At 42.6% G+C, this 19,571-nt stretch overlaps 1 protein-coding gene across 1 annotated transcript; it reads right to left on the bottom strand.

Moving 5' to 3' along the window:
* Nucleotides 1-562: 562 nt before the first annotated feature.
* Nucleotides 563-1,663, bottom strand: Htr1f (5-hydroxytryptamine receptor 1F). Its single transcript, XM_059277632.1, has one exon. It carries the CDS (start codon nucleotides 1,661-1,663, stop codon nucleotides 563-565), a length of 1,101 nt encoding a protein of 366 aa, XP_059133615.1.
* Between the last annotated feature and the right edge of the window lie 17,908 nt (nucleotides 1,664-19,571).

The raw sequence follows: 19,571 nt of genomic DNA, 5'->3' as shown, positions 1-19,571 counted from the left end.
TTTGCTCCACCCATTGGCGTTTCTATAAATACGTCAGGGCAGAGACAGTCAGGGCTCATTGGAATAGGTTCCAGGGCCTCTCGAGGCTATCCTGTATTTCCTATCTGTTTATCTCCACATTCTAAGTCCTTCTATCTAATATTTCCTGCTGCCCTCACTCAAAAAAACTCTGGGGAACTGTGGGGTTAGTGGGCAAATGCCCGGCAACTATGTTAATTGAAAATTCCTCTAGTTGTTGTAAGATATAAATCTGCAAAGTATTGTAATTAATAGTATGTATATATATATAGTTTTCCAGTTATATTTTTAGGTATATTGCATAGACAAAAGATTATTTATAAGCTGCATAAATTATTTCCTAATTTTGATAACACTAGAATGATGGTCAAATTAATAATCTTATTTCTTGGTGCTATTAAAAATAAATTTATGCTCTTACAATTTTAGCAGTCTTAATATATTTTCCCTAAAAATTTAAATGTTTTATTACTTTACATTCGTTTAGTTATCCCATCCCCAAATAAATAAAGCCTCCACCCTTTAAAAATAGACTTCCTTTAACCTAATATCGACATCGTACAAGTTTTTGGAAGGCTTTTTTGAAGTCTTCATTGAAGATGGTATAAATCAGTGGATTTATAAGGGAATTCAGGTAACCAAGCCATGTCAAAAAGTTTGACATTTCTTCAGAGATTTTACATTTGTCACAGACATTAACAACCAATTCTTTTACAAAAAAAGGCAGCCAACATATGACAAATGCACCCAGGATCAGTCCCAGGGTAGTGGCTGCCTTGCGCTCTCTAGTGCCTGAGATTTTCTGTCTTCTCCATGATTTCTCATGCCTCAACTCAGACCGGGGACTTTTCACTGTGCTGTGAATTCTCTCAAAGTCTGTCGATGGATCCGATAAGGACTTTTCCAGCACATAGGATGTGGAGACCAGTTTAATGCTCTTCTCACCGCTCTCCAAAAGGACTTGGCCATTCAGCTCTTCCTTCATCATCCGACTTGCTTGCCTCTTGTGGTATAGTGTCCTTGCTGCTCTGTATATTTTGTAGTAGAGGATCAATATCAACACAAGTGGGATGTAGAAAGCTCCAAACGTGGAGTAAATTGTGGAAACAATGTGGTCATGCTTGATGACGCATTCATCATCACGGCTAGTTCCTTGGTGCCTCCAGAAGAGAGGAGGCATAGAGATGAACACGGATATAACCCACACTATTGTAATCATGATGCCAGCGTGCTTGGGAGTCCTCTTCCTGGCATATTCAACAGCATCTGTGATTGCGCGGTACCTATCCAAGGCGATAGCTGACAGATGCAGGATGGAACACGTACAACAGATGATGTCAACACTCAGCCAAATGTCACAGAGTACTTGTCCCATAATCCAGCTCTCTCTCACAATGTACACGATACTGAAGGGCATCACCAGGACAGCTACGAGAAAATCTGTAACTGCCAGGGAACAAATTAAATAGTTGGCTGGATGGTGCAGCTTCCGAGTCACAATGATTGCAGCAATCACGAGGGAGTTGATAGTGGTTGTCATTAGTGCCAGCCCGGACAGAGTGAGGGAGACTAGAATTTTGGATGGCATTCCATTTAACAGTTCCTCGGAGGTCAAGTTTTGATCTGATGAGTTTAAAAAGTCCATTTCTTTTTGTTTCAGAGGTTAGTATAGTTGAAAAATGAATACCTGTAACAAAGGAGGAGGAGGCATAGTTCAGAGAAAATTTGAAGTGCTTTTCTTTTTATATCACCTTAAAAATATACATGCATGATTTTATAGAGAATTCTATGCATTAAAATTTGAGCTCAGATTGGAGATTTTTTTCCTGAAGCAATCTAATGATAACAGTAACAAATACAAACTTTCAAAACATTTGTTAAAATTGGCTCACATAAAGCAATTTTTTATGAGTAAACTATCCAATTATCCAATAAAATCCCCATGATAGTGAAATTATTTTTAAAAACTATATTAGTCCTATGTTTTTCTCTTTGTCTACAGCAGAAGTTATGTTTAAAAGTGCAAGTTAATATTTTATACTTGTGTATTTTGTAATGTAGTATGAGAACATTAAAGGCAGTATTCGAAAATGATAAATACGTTTTATTTAATTTAAGGTCACATTGTGAACATTATTACTGATATTTGTAATGCATTTTGTGCTGTGATATAGAGGCTACATAGAGAGAAATAACTAAAAAATACTATATGTAGCATTTTATAAAGTTAGAAAAATGTTCATAGTCTTTGGGGACTTGGTAGTTAATTTGGTTTGAGAAGACAAAATAACATTAGTAGGAGTCAAATAACCCTAAATTATCTATTATAACAGTGGCACACATGACCAAACAGTCCTTTCATGACCGCCATACTGACAGTAATGTTGTTTTCTTTGTAAATCACCCTTGTATTGATTATATTACATTTCTGCTTAAGAAGGACCATACATCCACAGCTTATAATTGTTGCTTCAGTCTGTGATTTAATTTAATCGGAAGCCAAATAAGGGCTTGAAATATATATAGTTCATTGGTAGAACACTTGCCTAGCATGTGTAAGGCCTTGGGTTTGAATCCCAGGAACAAAAGAACCAAAGAACAAGTAATTGGAGTGTACTCAATTCAGATACTAGTAATATTTTTTTTTTTACAAGATGTTTCTTTATTTCCCATTACTCTCCTTCTTTGACTTTCATAATTTTTAGTGACCACTTGGCTCTCAGGGAAGGACAGGAAGGAAGAAGAATCTGATACTTTATTCTTAGTTATAATTGCTATTTTACAAGTATATATTAAAATATATTTACTTTAAAGTGGTAATATTTCTGTTGTTAGGACTGGACTGATAATATTTAAAATCTTAATATTTTTATGTTCAGTATTTCATAAGGATATAAATAATCATGTATTTGTTGTGATGTTTACTATCTGCCTCTGTTTGGGTACCAGTATAAAATTTAATTTTGATTTTTCAGGTATTCATGAAGCCAACTGCTGCTAAGCAAATTGAATGCCAAAAAATATCTACTACCTGGATTAGTGACTGTCCATTGTAAAACTGAGAAATTGTCTCATATCTGTATAATGCCCATCTGTAAAGAGCAACTAAGATGTCCCATGTCTACGGAACACTTACCTGTATAGGGTAACTAAGACAAGTCCAGAGAAGCAGTGAAATGGAAATCCTTCCTAGAAATTCTAAGCCAGAAGTTACTAGTTTCAATGGCTCTCAGAATCACACTGAAGCCTTGCTAAATCAGATTCCAGGGTCCAAACTTTGGAGTTTGTGATTCAGTAAGTCTGGTGTGGGGCTCTAAAATCCACATTTCTGACATGCTTTCAGGTGACGCTGATGCTAGAGGACCAGAGAGTCTGTCCTCTGGGCTTACTCATCCTGCTTGTTTCCCACACTGGTCTATTTTGTCAGTGCTATGGCATGTATAAGTTTCTCTCAAATGATAGCATCTATGATCTTTCAAAATTTCTTCAACATGGTTCTTCCTGACATTCTTATTTATTGGAGACTCTCAAATAAATGACCTCACACTAAGTTTTTATTGGATGTGTCTCGATTTTCATTGCTGGCTCAGTGTAGCTCTCAGACATCCTATTCTAGGGCTAGTAGGTTCTCTCCCCTCAAATTCTTTCCATGTTTTCCATTCTCTCCTGAGAGAAATTTGGGTCAGATGGTCTGAGATGTAGAGAACTCACAGGCACCATCAGCACCATCACAAAATCCTTGTATGTGTTTTTAGTAACACAGGATCTTCTACTTATCCATCCATCCATCTTTCTTTCTTTTCTTTCTTTCTTTATTTTCTTTCTTTCTTCCCTCCCTCCCTCCTTCCCTCCCTTTCTTTCTTTCTTTCTTTCTTTCTTTCTTTCTACCATTTTATTTATTTTTTTAACTTTTCAAAAATTTAGTTTTTACATTTATTTGGTGTGTGTGTGTTTGTGTGTACATGCATGTCAAGGCACACATATTGGGGGCAACTTTGAGGAGTCCCTTCTCTCCTTCCACCACGTGAGTTTCAGAGATCAAACTCTGGTTTATAGGCTTGGTGGCAAAAACCTTTATTTGCCAAGCCATCTTGGTGGCCCTCTCCTTTAGTTCTTATATATACTCCTTGCAAACATTTTTAGAAATGTCAGTGATCTTATATGAAAAGCTTACTCCAAGTCCACGGATGCATTTGGAAAATATGACAGACTGATTAATTTCTGCTTTGCTTCCAGTTCCCTCCATTTTCTCATCATATATTTTATGCTATAGAGTCAATTAAAAAAACCTGAAGTTTCTCTTTCATGTGTGTGTGTATGTGTGTGTGTGTGTGTGTGTGTGTGCATGTATGTGTGCACAATACCTCACAGTGTGCTTAGAGACCACAGGAGGTATCCTATTGTGTCACCTCTCTGCTTTATTTCTTTGAGAAAGGGTCTCTCACTGATCCTGGAGCTTGATGTTTTCTTGGCTTGGCTAGTGGCCGGCAAACCACAACTGTCTTTCTATTTTTGCCTCCTGGAGAATTCGAGTTATAGGTATGTGTAACCATGTCTGACTTTTCACATAAGTGCTGTGATTTGAACTTGGATCCTCATGCTTATGAAGCAAGGGCTCTTACCCACTCAGCCATCTCTCCAGCCCTTACCAAAATGGTACTTAATGTCAGGAAATCCCCCCAAGTTTTTGTAATATTTTATAATTATATGCCATATAACTATGAATTATAAGTATGTCAAGCAAATTATATTGCAGTTTACCGGAACCCTGTCCAATATTAAATTTAAAAAACTAATTAATCTTCCACAGTTATATTCACAGACAGCAAGGAAAACAGGAAACCAAATGGAGCCAATCACAGTTGGGTTTGAATTTTCTTTATTCTTATTTTCCTTCCCACTGATAAACAGAAGTTCAACAAATCATTTACTTTGCCCAATTTGGACACAGCCTTTCACTAGATTCTTCACCCTCGCTCTTCTTCAGATTCCCCTCGTATTGTAGAGCTAGGGAACCTACTGGTCACCTAAGCCAGACTGTTCCTTCTGCCCCACAACACGGGTTTTCTTACCCAGACTGTCCCACACATGTCACTTCTGCCCCACAACACGGGTTTCTTTCTGTATTTCAGATACTGTTCCTGGAGAAAATTACTCTGTGAAGACCGGCAGTCGCGTCAGCCAAAGACTGACAGCTTCTCATACTTGAGTCAGCGTGAGCATTTGACATCTTGTTGATCTAGTCCTGTGATGAATTTAAAACCTCTTCTGACTGATTACACACAATATTTTTTAATCTAATGGCTATTTGCACTCAAGAGTTTGCTTGGTTATGTGTTCTAAGTTTATTGTCATCAGGCTAAAGTATCATCTCCTAGAGGAATAGTTTAATTTATTTTCTAATGAATAATTAACGAGGGAAGAGTCAGGTCATATACAAATAGTTTCCATAATAGCATTATACATCGGCAAGATTGTAAATTCAATGCTATCAAGACCTTATGTGTAGTAGGACACACCCATAAGGTCCAGGAAATTGGCTCAAACCAGTTGCCAAGGCATGCACATGACATACTTCCTTATGAAGCCTCCTGGAGTCTGCCCGAGAGACTAACAACAGGTGCTGTCAGAGTTCCTGATCATGCCCAGCCAAAGAGGAGTATGAAGACAATGAGAACCTATGTTTATGCCTGGGGCTGGGGCTGCAATTCATTAAAACACTCTTGTTATCGTCTGTTTTGTGCTCTTATAACAGAATTTTTTAGTCCAGGTAATTTTAAATGAACACACACACACACACACACACACACACACACACACACACACCTGGGAAATTTAAGATCAGATAGCTGTTATCTCCAAGAATCTTTTACTGCATCATCCATGGCAGAAGATAGAAAGGTCAGAAAGAGTGAGAGGTCAAAATTCACTTTTACAATGAACTACCTCTGCCATAGTGACATTAATTTTTTTAATGAGGGCAGAGAAATCACAACCAATACACTTCTCTGTAGGCCCCACCTCCCAGCACTGTTACACTGGAGATTACATTTCTAACATAGAAACTTTGTGAGATTCTTTCAAACCACAGCGATATGAAGTACAACACCGTGAGATGAACCCACAGTTGAACAGAGCTTTCTGTAGCTGGAGAATTTCTCTCCAGCTCCCGCCACCAAGTCCCGCCAGTCCCAGAGCCCACTTATAAAATAAACACACAGACTCTATTAGTTACAAACTGTATGGCCGTGGCAGGCTTCTTGCTAACTGTTCTTATATCTTAAATTGATCCATTTCCATTAATCTATACCTTGCCACATGGCTCGTGGCTTACCGGGATCTTCCCATGCGGCTTGTCATGATGGCGGCTGGCAGTGTCTCTCTAACTCAGCCTTCCTGTTCCCAGAATTCTCTTCTTTTTGTCCCGCCTATACTTCCTGCCTAGCCAATGGCCAATCAGTGATTTATTTACTGACCAATCAGCAACACATTTGACATACAGACCATCCACAGCAGCTTTCTTTACATCTCACCCCCTCATTTACTAGTATGAGCTCAGGAAAGTCATGCCAACTTTCAAAGACTCAGTTTCATTATTTTAATGTTGAGATAATAAAAGTTACACTGCACAAAGTGTTGCTGAAGATTGATTATAAATCCCTTAGACATCACTCCTTCTCCCCACCCCCACTAGAAAACTATGTATTCACTATGTAGTATAAGGCTAGAAGTCCCTGTTTTCAGAATTATGGTATACATTGTAGAAGTCATGTCATGAGTCTTAACAGGGTAAGAAGTGCTTTGTATTTTTTACTTCAGCCTTCATTTAATATTATCATTGTTCAACAGTGTGTTTTTAAATATTGCATTAAGGAAGTGATGGGATACAATAACATACAACTGCCATAGATAAACAAATGATGTGTTTTCCTAGTAGCTGAGGGGGCATGAATGCTTATAAAAAAAACAAAATCCAATCAATCCAGCTTAAGACAAGTAGGACAAACACAAGTTACTCTAATACAGAGAGGCAGGGGAGTCTAGGTGGGTCACTCAGGGTGCTGGAGAACTGACTGGAAAGGCTGGCCACCCTATTGTAGTTCCCAGGTCTCAGTGGTCTCTGCCATGTACACTTGGATTTTTTCTCTCTTTACTAATTATCTCTGTTTGCATCCCAATTAATATGAAGGTCTGGCCCCAAAGCTGTACAATTCTGTTCTTTGTTTTTCTTATTTTGTTTTGTGCTGGTGACTCATCTCTTGCTTCACACATGTTGGAGAACTAGCCCTCTGACTGTAATTCCGATATATTGACTACAAACAATGCCATTGATGTTTTCTCTTGGCACATGAATTTTAATCTTGGATCCTCTTTAGTTTTGGGGTAAATGAAGCTTTCATTTGTTTGAATCAAAGCTGTTTATGGTTTTACGGCTTAAAAAATAAATTGTAGTTTAAAGTAATGTCGCGGCTACTTGAATTTTATCCATCTCCACTTCCCTAAGTTGTTAAATGCAAAGTATAACGAGGCCCTCCTTATGAGACATGCATGTTCTCCCTGAATGTCACTGTCCTAAGAAGCCACTCAATAAACTATTCCTAGACAGGCTCTAATTTTCATCTTTTTACAAAAATCCTAAGTTGCCTCCTCTTACCCTTTTTGCCACTATGACATGTTAATATCTGAAAGGGAAAAAACGTTACCATCCACACTATAACCAAATGTATGTCTTTTTAAACGCCATTTGTATACTTAGCATACCGAGTCTGCCATATTTAACAAGCTAAAATCATACCGAATGTTAAGTTAAAACTGAATTTCAGATAAGCAGAGAATAATGCTTCAGTCTATCTACCTTACTGACTAGGCCAGGCCTATACTGACAGAAATTAATACTGCTAACATGAAATTCAAAGATCACTTGGTACTCTGTATTTTATCTGGCACCCCTAATGCCTGTTAATATAATTGGTAGGATTTTGGTCAATTTTATGTCCCTTCTCTGGATTTATCTCCTTGTTATGCAATTTCCTCTATTCTCCATTTTAAAATTAAAACACAACAATAGTGTATTTAATTATGTGATTTTGTGAAGTGCAGAGAATGCTTTTTTTTTTTTTTTTTTTTTTTGGTCTGGCAACATAGTAGATAATGGGTTTACATGCAATATATTAAATTATCAAAAATTTTTCCTAAGCACAAGCAGCCACAGTCGTGTTGGCATTCCCAGGAATAACTTTCGAATTTAACATTCCATCTCAGAATTTTCTTTAAAATCTCTGTGACAGCTTTTAGGCTCCCACTACTGATCAAAGTTTGTCTGGAGACAGGCTTTCTTCCAGCAACAAAAAAAGAGCAAGGGTTTTGTTGTTGTTTATTTATTGTGTTTTATTTTATTGAGATGAAGTTTAACTCTGTAGCCTAAGCTGCCTTGGAACTCACAATGTAGCTGAAGCTGGCCTTGAACTTATGGAGACAGGAAGAGCAAGTCAAATATGGACTAGTTATTGAGAACATCATTATTAGGGCTTGACTCTGAAATATTCCAAGTAAACATATATATATTTTGGTTTTTCGAGACAGGGTTTCTCTGTGTAGCTTTGCACCTTTCCTGGAACTCACTTGGTAGCCCAGGCTGGCCTTGAACTCACAGAGATCCGCCTGGCTTTGCCTCCCGAGTGCTGGGATTAAAGGCGTGCGCCACCACCGCCTGGCGTAAACATATATTTTTAATGCTTGTTCTCCAGTTGCTGGATTTCCCTTGGGAGGATGTGGGATTTTTTTTTTTTTTTTTTTTTTTTTTTTTTTTTTATTCAGGGTCTCACTGTGTGGACCAGGCTGGCCTTAACTCGCAGAGATCCACCTGCCTTTGCCTCCCAAGGATTCAAGGTGTGCACCATCATGCCTGGCTAGAGTGCAGGATCTTTAGTGGGACCTAGATAGAGGGAATGGGTCACGGGACAGGTGCCCAGCTGCTTCTAGTTCGGTTACCTCTGCTTGTTTGGGCATGAAAAGCCTTCTCTACACACTTGGCATTGTGAACGGAGCTGCTCTCCCTCCAACAGCTTCTCTGGAGTGGTGGGCTGAAATCGTCTGAAACTGTGTGCCCGCCAAAATCTTTCCTTGTAGTGATATATTGTGTACCCTAATAAAATTTACCTGAAGGTCAGAGAACAGAGCAAGCCACTAGATTGAACATAGAGGCCAGACAGTGGTGCTACACACCTTTAAATCCTAGCACTCGGGAGACTGCATCTCTGGGAGTTCAAAGCCACCCTGGACTACATGAGATTGACTCAGTTTAGGAGAGAAAACAGAGCCAGGCAGTGGTGGCACACACACACCTTTATTCCCAGTACTGGGAAGCACACACGCCTTTAATCCCAGGAAGTGATGGCTGGGCGGAGAAAGGTATATAAGGCGTGAGGAGATAGGAACTAAAGGCTTTTAGGCAGAAGCATCCCTTTCAGCTCAAGCCTTTCCAGCTGAGGAAGTTCATTAGGCTAGAGGCCTATTGGCTGAGGATTTTTCAGGCTGAGGAGTTAGTGAGGTAAGAGGTGGTGGCTGTGGCTTGTTCCTTTGTTTCTCTGATCTTTCAGCATTTACCCCAATATTCTGGCTTTGGGTTTTTTTATTAAGATCATTTAGGAATCCGTGTCACATTTCCTTTCTTAAGCTGTCTCTCTTTCTAATGCAAAAGTCAGTAATGAAATCATTCATCACAATTTCTCCATTCCTCGGATGTGGGCTATTTAAACTATTAATAGGTGCCTTTGTAGGTTAGTGGTGTTCAAATATAACAGGCAAAGCTGAGCTGAAGCTGTGCCTTACTTGTAGACCTCCTGTTACACAGGCACAGAGGCATGGGGGGCCAGCGTTACAGAGGCATGGAGGGGGGCCACTGTCACAGAGGCTTGCAGGGGCCAGTAAGGAAAAACTTGCCTCAGGAAGGCAAGACCACCTGAGCTAAAGAGACAGGAGGAATGACTTCCCCTTTAATGAGACAATGTATTTTTTCCTTCTCAGAATTCCTATCCCCAGCACAGTTAGCTTAGAGGGCCTCAACCTAGCAGCATCATGATCCAGCCTCCTTTCCTGAGTTACTTAAAAACAGAGTAGCTTTTGCTCTCCTTATTTATTTTCTATTTATTTTAAAAGCTCCCTTCTAAGTACGCTTTCCTCAACATTTTGATCATCCTTACTCTTTTTCCGAAGTTGTCCTTCTTGCCATGTGGCTGCTTACTCATGAGGTGGCTAATCTCCACATCAGCTAACTCAAAGGGCACAGACTTCTCTCTTCCCTGTCTTCCTCTTCTGAACAGCTGCTGAGATCTACAGCTTGTCCGGTTTGGAGTCTTTTTGTTTTTGTTTTTTAAACTCTAATAAAATTGTCCTTGCGCTGCCTTTAAAAGAATTTTTTTTAATTATTTAAATTTTATCCTTCAGGTAGCGACATTGGAAAGAGATAGTCACATCAGAACGCCCTGCAAGGTGTGGAGTTCAGTTTTTGGTTAAAGCCTTAGAATATAAAGGATACAATGTAACAGATTCCTAGATCTCAATAGGCCCCCAGCCCTCAGCCCAATTGATGCCACAGTACAAGCACCATTTAGGTCTTGAGATCCAACCAGTAGGCAACACTTCCTGACAAAACCGGAAGAAAGACTTCCCTCAGTCAATGGTTCCAGCATGTGTCTGGGAAAGTCCTGGAGTAAGAAGTCCCTAAATGGACTAACCGTGCTTTTCGGCTTCAGTAGTTCCACTTCTTGCTAACCGTTCTTGCTAGCCTAAGTGTGTCAACCAGGATGTGTTTTTTGTACACAAAGAACCAAGAGCTGTAAGGCCTCGGGGCTGCAAATACAGATTTTCTTCTTGGCTTTAAGAGTATCTGCCAAGTTCCAGGAGTCCAGTCAAAGAGAGAGAAGAGGGATTCTATGAGCAAGGGCCATCAAGATCATGATGGGGAAACCTACAGAGACAATCAAACCAAGCTAGTAGGAACTCATGCAATTTAGATCAACAGCTGTGGAGCCTGCATGGGACTGGACTAGGCCCTCTGCATAGCGAGACAGTTGTGTAGTTTGATCTGCTTAAGGTGCCCCCTAGCAGTAGGATCAGAATCCATCCCTGGTGCATGAGCAGGCCTTTGGGAGCCCACTTCTATGATGGGACACCTCACATAGTCTTGAGGCAGGGGGAGGGACTTGGACCTGCCTCTACTAAATGTACTCTCCATGGGAAGCCTTACCTTCTTGTAGGAGGGAATGAGGGGTGGGTTGGGAGGGGGAGGCTGGAGGGGCAGGAGGAGGGAAGAGGGGGATCCTTGGTATGTAAAATGAATAAAAAATTTTTCTTAATAATAAAAAAAGTATCTGTGTGGTGGTCTCTGGGGGGCTTACCTCGGTGCATAAACTGTTAAAGCAAGCCAGAACCACTCCAATACTGACCACAGCCTAATCCTTGTGTCTATGCTGTCACATTGATCGGAAAGTGGCTTCACTTCATCCTCCAGTCTAGTTCCAGGGCCTTCATAGCTTCCTCAAGCTTGAGCATTCCTTTTTTCTGGACCTAGTGGTACCTCTCAGCGATGATCTAAAGCATCCTTTTGGTCCTAGCTTGTACAAGTAGGAGACACAAACCATGACCTCGGAGAGGTGTGAAGACTCCAGAATCTTTAGCTTGAGTGTCCATTGCTCCTTTGCTTCATGTGAGGGCCAGAGATTCCAGTAGCAGCTGTGTTGGTACTTGTAATACCTCTGGATTTTTCAGGTCTTCGGGAATTTTCACCCATAGTAGGAAATTCTTACCAATGTCCAGGGTTCCCATTACAGTCCCTTCAACCAATCATTTCCCAGGGAAGACTAGGTCAGGCTTAACATTTGAGTTTCCTTTGAGTCCCTCTTAAATTAGTTTAATAATGAGGCTAAGAACCCCAAGAGGGGTCCCCAGTTTCCATTGTAACAGCTACAGTCTGTTATTTTTCTCTGGGTTTTTCCAGAGGTGATCCAGCATACTCCTTTTCTCTAACTGATGAGACCACACCCATTTGTCATACTTATTGCTTTTGTGAGACCCAGAGTTTTAGGAAACAACATTTGAGGCTGCTGCAAAGATTCCAAGAACTTCTTGTTTAGTATCAGGATTAACCTGGTAATAACTGGGAAGTGCCTCTTCCAGGATCCGTCATGCCACACCAGAAGCACAGATTGCAAACAGGCTACTCTGTTCCTGCACTCATGAGTTTAAATTTTTTTTTTTTTTTTTTTTTGAGACAGGGTTTCTCTGTGTAGCTTTGTGCCTTTCCTGGAACTCGTTTTGTAGACCAGGCTGGCCTCGAACTCACAGAGATCCACTCGCCTCTGCCTCCCGAGTGTTGCGATCAAAGGCATGCACCACCGGCCCAGGACTTCCCTTCTGAAGCACAGGTGAGTGCCCTAGCTTGCCCCCGACCCCATCCCTGGGCACCAGCCACTCTGGGGAAGACCTGCCCAACTTGGGCCCAGGTTCTGGTCCCCGGGCAGGTGCCCTTCTACCCCAACCGGGAAAGATCCCCTTCTCCAAGACCCCTGGCAGACCCTGCAGTCTCCACGCCCTGGCCCCACGCCCATCTGCCTGAGCCCCAAGGCTCTTCCTGAGACTTAGAGGCCGGCCCCCAGCTCCCATCTTGCCCAGGACTTCCCTTCTGAAGCACAGGTGAGTGCCCTAGCTTGCCCCCGACCCCATCCCTGGGCACCAGCCACTCTGGGGAAGACCTGCCCAACTTGGGCCCAGGTTCTGGTCCCCGGGCAGGTGCCCTTCTACCACAACCGGGAAGGATCCCCTTCTCCAAGACCCCTGGCAGACCCTGCAGTCTCCACGCCCTGCCCCCACGCCCATCCACCTGAGCCCCAAGCCTCTTCCTGAGACTTAGAGGCCAGGCCCCCCAGCTCCCATCTTGCCCAGGACTTCCCTTCTGAAGCACAGGTGAGTGCCCTAGCTTGCCCCAGACCCCATCCCTGGGCACCAGCCACTCTGGGGAAGACCTGCCCAACTTGGGCCCAGGTTCTGGTCCCCGGGCAGGTGCCCTTCTACCACAACCGGGAAGGATCCCCTTCTCCAAGACCCCTGGCAGACCCTGCAGTCTCCACGCCCTGCCCCCACGCCCATCTGCCTGAGCCCCAAGCCTCTTCCTGAGACTTAGAGGCCGGCCCCCAGCTCCCATCTTCCCCCGGACTTCCCTTCTGAAGCACAGGTGAGTGCCCTAGCTTGCCCCAGACCCCATCCCTGGGCACCAGCCACTCCGGGGAAGACCTGCCCAACTTGGCCCCAGGTTCTGGTCCCCGGGCAGGTGCCCTTCTACCACAACCGGGAAGGATCCCCTTCTCCAAGACCCTTGGCAGACCCTGCAGTCTCCACGCCCTGCCCCCACGCCCATCTGCCTGAGCCCCAAGCCTCTTCCTGAGACTTAGAGGCCGGCCCCCAGCTCCCATCTTGCCCAGGACTTCCCTTCTGAAGCACAGGTGAGTGCCCTAGCTTGCCCCCGACCCCATCCCTGGGCACCAGCCACTCTGGGGAAGACCTGCCCAACTTGGGCCCAGGTTCTGGTCCCCGGGCAGGTGCCCTTCTACCCCAACCGGGAAAGATCCCCTTCTCCAAGACCCCTGGCAGACCCTGCAGTCTCCACGCCCTGGCCCCACGCCCATCTGCCTGAGCCCCAAGGCTCTTCCTGAGACTTAGAGGCCGGCCCCCAGCTCCCATCTTGCCCAGGACTTCCCTTCTGAAGCACAGGTGAGTGCCCTAGCTTGCCCCCGACCCCATCCCTGGGCACCAGCCACTCTGGGGAAGACCTGCCCAACTTGGGCCCAGGTTCTGGTCCCCGGGCAGGTGCCCTTCTACCACAACCGGGAAGGATCCCCTTCTCCAAGACCCCTGGCAGACCCTGCAGTCTCCACGCCCTGGCCCCACGCCCATCCGCCTGAGCCCCAAGCCTCTTCCTGAGACTTAGAGGCCGGCCCCCAGCTCCCATCTTGCCCAGGACTTCCCTTCTGAAGCACAGGTGAGTGCCCTAGCTTGCCCCCGACCCCATCCCTGGGCACCAGCCACTCTGGGGAAGACCTGCCCAACTTGGGCCCAGGTTCTGCTCCCCGGGCAGGTGCCCTTCTAGCCCCACTGGGAAGGATCCCCTTCTCCAAGACCCCTGGCAGACCCTGCAGTCTCCACGCCCTGCCCCCACGCCCATCCGCCTGAGCCCCAAGCCTCTTCCTGAGACTTAGAGGCCAGGCCCCCCAGCTCCCATCTTGCCCAGGACTTCCCTTCTGAAGCACAGGTGAATGCCCTAGCTTGCCCCGGACCCCATCCCTGGGCACCAGCAACTCCAGGGAAGACCTGCCCAACTTGGCCCCAGGTTCTGGTCCCTGGGCAGGTGCCCTTCTAGCCCCACCGGGAAGGATCTCCTTCTCCAAGACCCCTGGCAGACCCTGCAGTCTCCACGCCCTGCCCCCACGCCCATCCGCCTGAGCCCCAAGCCTCTTCTTGAGACTTAGAGGCTGGCCCCCAGCTCCCATCTTGCCGTGGATTTCCCATCTGGAGGAGAGAGAGAGAGAGAGAGAGAGAGAGAGAGAGAGAGAGAGAGAGAGAGAGAGAGGAGAGCACCCATCCTCCCCCGGACTTCCCTTCTGAACAAGAGCTTCCATCCTGTCCCGGACTTCCAATTTGGACAAGAGAGCTCCCATCTGGACAAGAGAGAGAGACTTCCTGAATCTGTCAGCTCTGAACCAAGTGTGCGAATAAGGCCAGGAACGAACCACAAGGAGATGGGCAGACGTCAAGGCAGAAACACATACAACAAAATGAATAGTAATACACCATCACCAGGCCCTAGCCCTCCTCCAACACCTAGACCTGAACATCAGAAATTGGAAGAAGCAGAAGAAAATAGCCTTATGAATGTCATCATGAAGAAGCTAGAGGCTCGTGTAGAGGAAAAGACAAAAAAATGTGAAGAACGCTGTAAACAACTAGAGGAAAGGGCAAACAAATTAGAAGAAATCAATAAAGTCCTGGAAGAGAACAATAAAATACTGAAAGAAAATCAAGAAAAATCAATGAAACAAATGAAGGAAACAGTCCAAGACCTGAAAAGGGAAATAGAAAAAATGAAGAAGACACAAACAGAGGGAATGCTGGAAATAGAAAATCTGAGAAAACGATTGGGAACTTCAGATGCAAGTATAATCAACAGAATGCAAGAGATGGAAGAGAGGATCTCTAGCGTTGAAGATACAATAGAAGAAATGAATTCATCAGTCAAAGAAAACACTAAAGTCAACAAAGTCATGAACCAAAATGTCCAAGAAATTTGGGACACCATGAAAAGACCAAACCTACGAATAATAGGGGTAGAAGAAGGAGAAGAATACCAACTCAAGGGCACAGAAAATATATTCAACAAGATCATAGAAGAAAACTTTCCCAACTTAAAGAAGGAAATGCCTATGAAGATACAGGAAGCCTATAGAACACCAAACAGACTAGACCCCCAAAAAAAGTCCCCTCGCCACATAATAATTAAACAATTAAACGTACAGAATAAAGAAAGAATATTAAGAGCAGCAAAGGAAAAAGGCCAAGTGACATATAAAGGCAAACCTATCAGAATAACACCCGATTTCTCAATGGAGACTTTGAAAGCCAGAAGGTCCTGGACAGATGTAATGCAGACATTAAGAGACCATGGATGTCAGCCTAGACTAATATACCCAGCAAAACTTTCAATCGTCATAGATGGAGTGAACAAGACATTCCATGACAAAGCCAGATTTAAACAATATTTATCCACAAACCCAGCCCTACAGAAAGCACTAGAAGGAAAATTCCAACCTAAGGAAGTCAGATACAACCTCGAAAACACAGGCAATAGATAAAGCCACAGCAGTAGACCCCAACGAAGAAAAGTACACACACATCACCACCAAAAAATAACAGGAATGAACAATCACTGGACATTAATATCCCTCAATATCAATGGACTTAATTCACCTATAAAAAGACATAGGCTTACAGAATGGATACGAAAGCAGGACCCATCTTTCTGCTGCATACAAGAAACACATCTCAAATTCAAAGATAGACACTACCTAAAAATAAAAGGCTGGGAAAAGACTTTCCAATCAAACGGTCTTAAGAAACAAGCGGGTGTAGCCATCCTGATATCCAGCAAAATAGACTTCAAACTAAAATCAATCAAAAGAGATCAAGAAGGGCATTACATACTCATCACAGGAAAGATCCACCAAGATGAAGTCTCAATTCTGAACATTTATGCCCCAAACACAAGGGCACCCACATATGTAAAAGAAACATTATTAAAGCTTAAATCACATATAAAACCCCACACATTAATAGTGGGAGACCTCAACACCCCACTTTCACCACTGGACAGATCCCCCAAATCGAAACTTAACAGAGAAATAAAGGACTTAATTGATGTCATGACTCAAATGGACTTAATCGACATCTACAGAACATTCCATCCTAACAAAAAAGAATATACCTTCTTCTCAGCACCCCATGGAACCTTCTCTAAAATCGACCACATACTTGGTCACAAAGCAAATCTAAACAGATACAAAACAATTAGAATAACCTCCTGTGTTCTATCAGACCACCATGGTCTAAAGTTGGATTTCAACAACAACAAAAACTACAGAAAACCTACAATCTCATGGAAACTGAACAATACCCACCTGAATCACCAATGGGTTAAGGAAGAAATAAAGAAAGAAATTAAAGACTTCCTAGAGATCAACGAAAATGAAGACTCCACATATCCAAACCTATGGGACACTATGAAAGCAGTACTAAGAGGGAAATTCATAGCACTAAACGCCCACATAAATAAGCTGGAGAAATCTCACACTAGTGACTTAACAGCACACCTGAAAGTTCTAGAACAAGAAGAAGCAAAGTCTCCCAGGAAAAATAGATGCCAGGAAATTATCAAAGTGAGAGCTGAAATCAATAAAATAGAAACAAAGAGAACAATACAAAAAATTAATGAAACAAAGAGTTGGTTCTTTGAGAAAATCAACAAGATAGACAAGCCCTTATCCAAACTAACCAAAAGACAGAGAGAGAGCATCCAAATCAACAAAATCAGAAATGAAAAGGGGGACATAACAACAGACATTGAGGAAATCCAGAGAATCATCAGGTCATACTTCAAAAACCTCTATTCCACAAAACTGGAAAACCTAAAAGAAATGGATAATTTTCTGGATAGGTACCACATACCTAAATTAAATCAAGACCAGATAAACTATTTAAATAGTCCAATAACCCCTAACGAAATAGAAACAGTCATTAAAAGTCTCCCAACCAAAAAAAGCCCAGGACCAGATGGTTTCAGTGCAGAATTCTACCAGATCTTCAAAGAAGAGTTAATACCAATACTCTCTAAATTGTTCCATACAATAGAAACAGAAGGAACATTACCAAACTCCTTCTATGAGGCTACAATTACCCTGATTCCCAAACCAAACAAGGATACAACAAAGAAAGAGAACTACAGACCGATCTCCCTCATGAACATTGATGCAAAAATACTCAATAAAATACTGGCAAACAGACTCCAAGACCACATCAAAACAATTATCCACCATGATCAAGTAGGATTCATTCCAGGGATGCAAGGATGGTTCAACATACGAAAGTCTGTCAATGTGATACACCATATAAACAAACTCAAAGAAAAAAACCACATGATCATCTCACTAGATGCTGAAAAGGCATTTGACAAAATCCAACACCCCTTCATGATAAAGGTCTTGGAGCGATCAGGAATACAGGGAACATACCTAAACATAATAAAGGCAATTTACAGCAAGCCAACAGCCAACATCAAATTAAATGGAGAGAAACTCAAAGCAATTCCACTAAAATCAGGAACGAGGCAAGGCTGTCCGCTCTCCCCATACTTATTCAATATAGTACTTGAAGTTCTAGCCAGAGCAATAAGACAACATAAGGAGATTAAGGGGATACAAATTGGAAAGGAAGAAGTCAAGCTTTCCCTATTTGCAGATGACATGATAGTATACTTGAGCAACCCCAAACATTCCACCAAGGAACTGATACAGCTTATAAACACCTTCAGCAACATAGCAGGATACAAGATCAACTCCAAAAAATCAGTAGCCCTCCTATATACAATGGACAAAAAAGCGGAGAAGGAAATCAGAGATACATCACCCTTTACTATAGCCACAAATGACATAAAATACCTTGGGGTAATACTAACCAAGCAAGTGAAGGACCTATATGACAAGAACTTTAAGTCCCTGAAAAAAGAAATTGAAGAAGATGTCAGAAAATGGAAAGATCTCCCATGCTCATGGATAGGCAGAACTAACATAGTAAAAATGGCAATCTTACCAAAAGCAATCTACAGATTCAATGCAATCCCCATCAAAATACCAACACAATTCTTCACAGACCTGGAAAGAATAATACTCAACTTCATATGGAAAAACAAAAAACCCAGGATAGCCAAAAGAATCCTGTACAATAAAACAACCTCTGGAGGCATCACGATCCCTGACTTCAAGCTGTACTATAGAGCTACAGTAATAAAAACAGCTTGGTACTGGCATAAAAACCGACATGTGGACCAATGGAATCGAATTGAAGACCCTGATATTAATCCGCACACCTATGAACAAATAATTTTTGACAAAGAAGCCAAAAGTGCACAATGGAAAAAAGAAAGCATCTTCAACAAATGGTGCTGGCAAAACTGGATATCAACATGTAGAAGGCTGCAAATAGATCCATATCTATCACCGTGCACAAAACTTAAGTCCAAGTGGATCAAGGACCTCAACATAAATCCAGCTACTCTGAACCTGCTAGAAGAGAAAGTAGGAAGTAGTCTTGAACACATTGGCATAGGAGACCACTTTCTAAATAGAACACCAGTAGCACAGACACTGAGAGAAACAATCAATCAATGGGACCTCTTGAAACTGAGAAGCTTTTGTAGGGCAAAGGATACGGTCAACAAAGCAAAGCGACAGCCTACAGAATGGGAAAAGATCTTCACCAATCCCACATCTGACAGAGGACTGATATCCAGAATATATAAGGAACTCAAGAAATTAGACATCAAAATGCCCAACAGTCCAATTAAGAAATGGGCTATAGAACTAAACAGAGAATTCTCAACAGAGGAAACTCAAATGGCTGAAAGACATTTAAGGAATTGCTCAACATCCCTAATCATCAGGGAAAGGCAAATCAAAACAACTCTGAGATACCACCTTACGCCTGTCAGAATGGCTAAGATCAAAAACACTGAAGACACCTTATGCTGGAGAGGATGTGGAGCTAGGGGAACTCTCCTCCACTGCTGGTGGGAATGCAAGCTTGTACAACCACTTTGGAAATCAATATGGCGATTTCTTAGAAAATTGGGAATCCATCTCCCCCAAGATCCAGCTATACCACTCTTGGGCATATACCCAAGGAATGCTCAACCACACCACAAGAGCACTTGTTCAGCTATGTTCATATCAGCG

Source organism: Peromyscus eremicus, chromosome 12, assembly GCF_949786415.1.
Source record: "Peromyscus eremicus chromosome 12, PerEre_H2_v1, whole genome shotgun sequence".
Lineage (NCBI taxonomy): Eukaryota > Metazoa > Chordata > Mammalia > Rodentia > Cricetidae > Peromyscus > Peromyscus eremicus.
The sequence above is the reverse complement of the archived record's forward strand: the minus strand, read 5'-3'. Positions and strand labels throughout refer to the sequence as shown.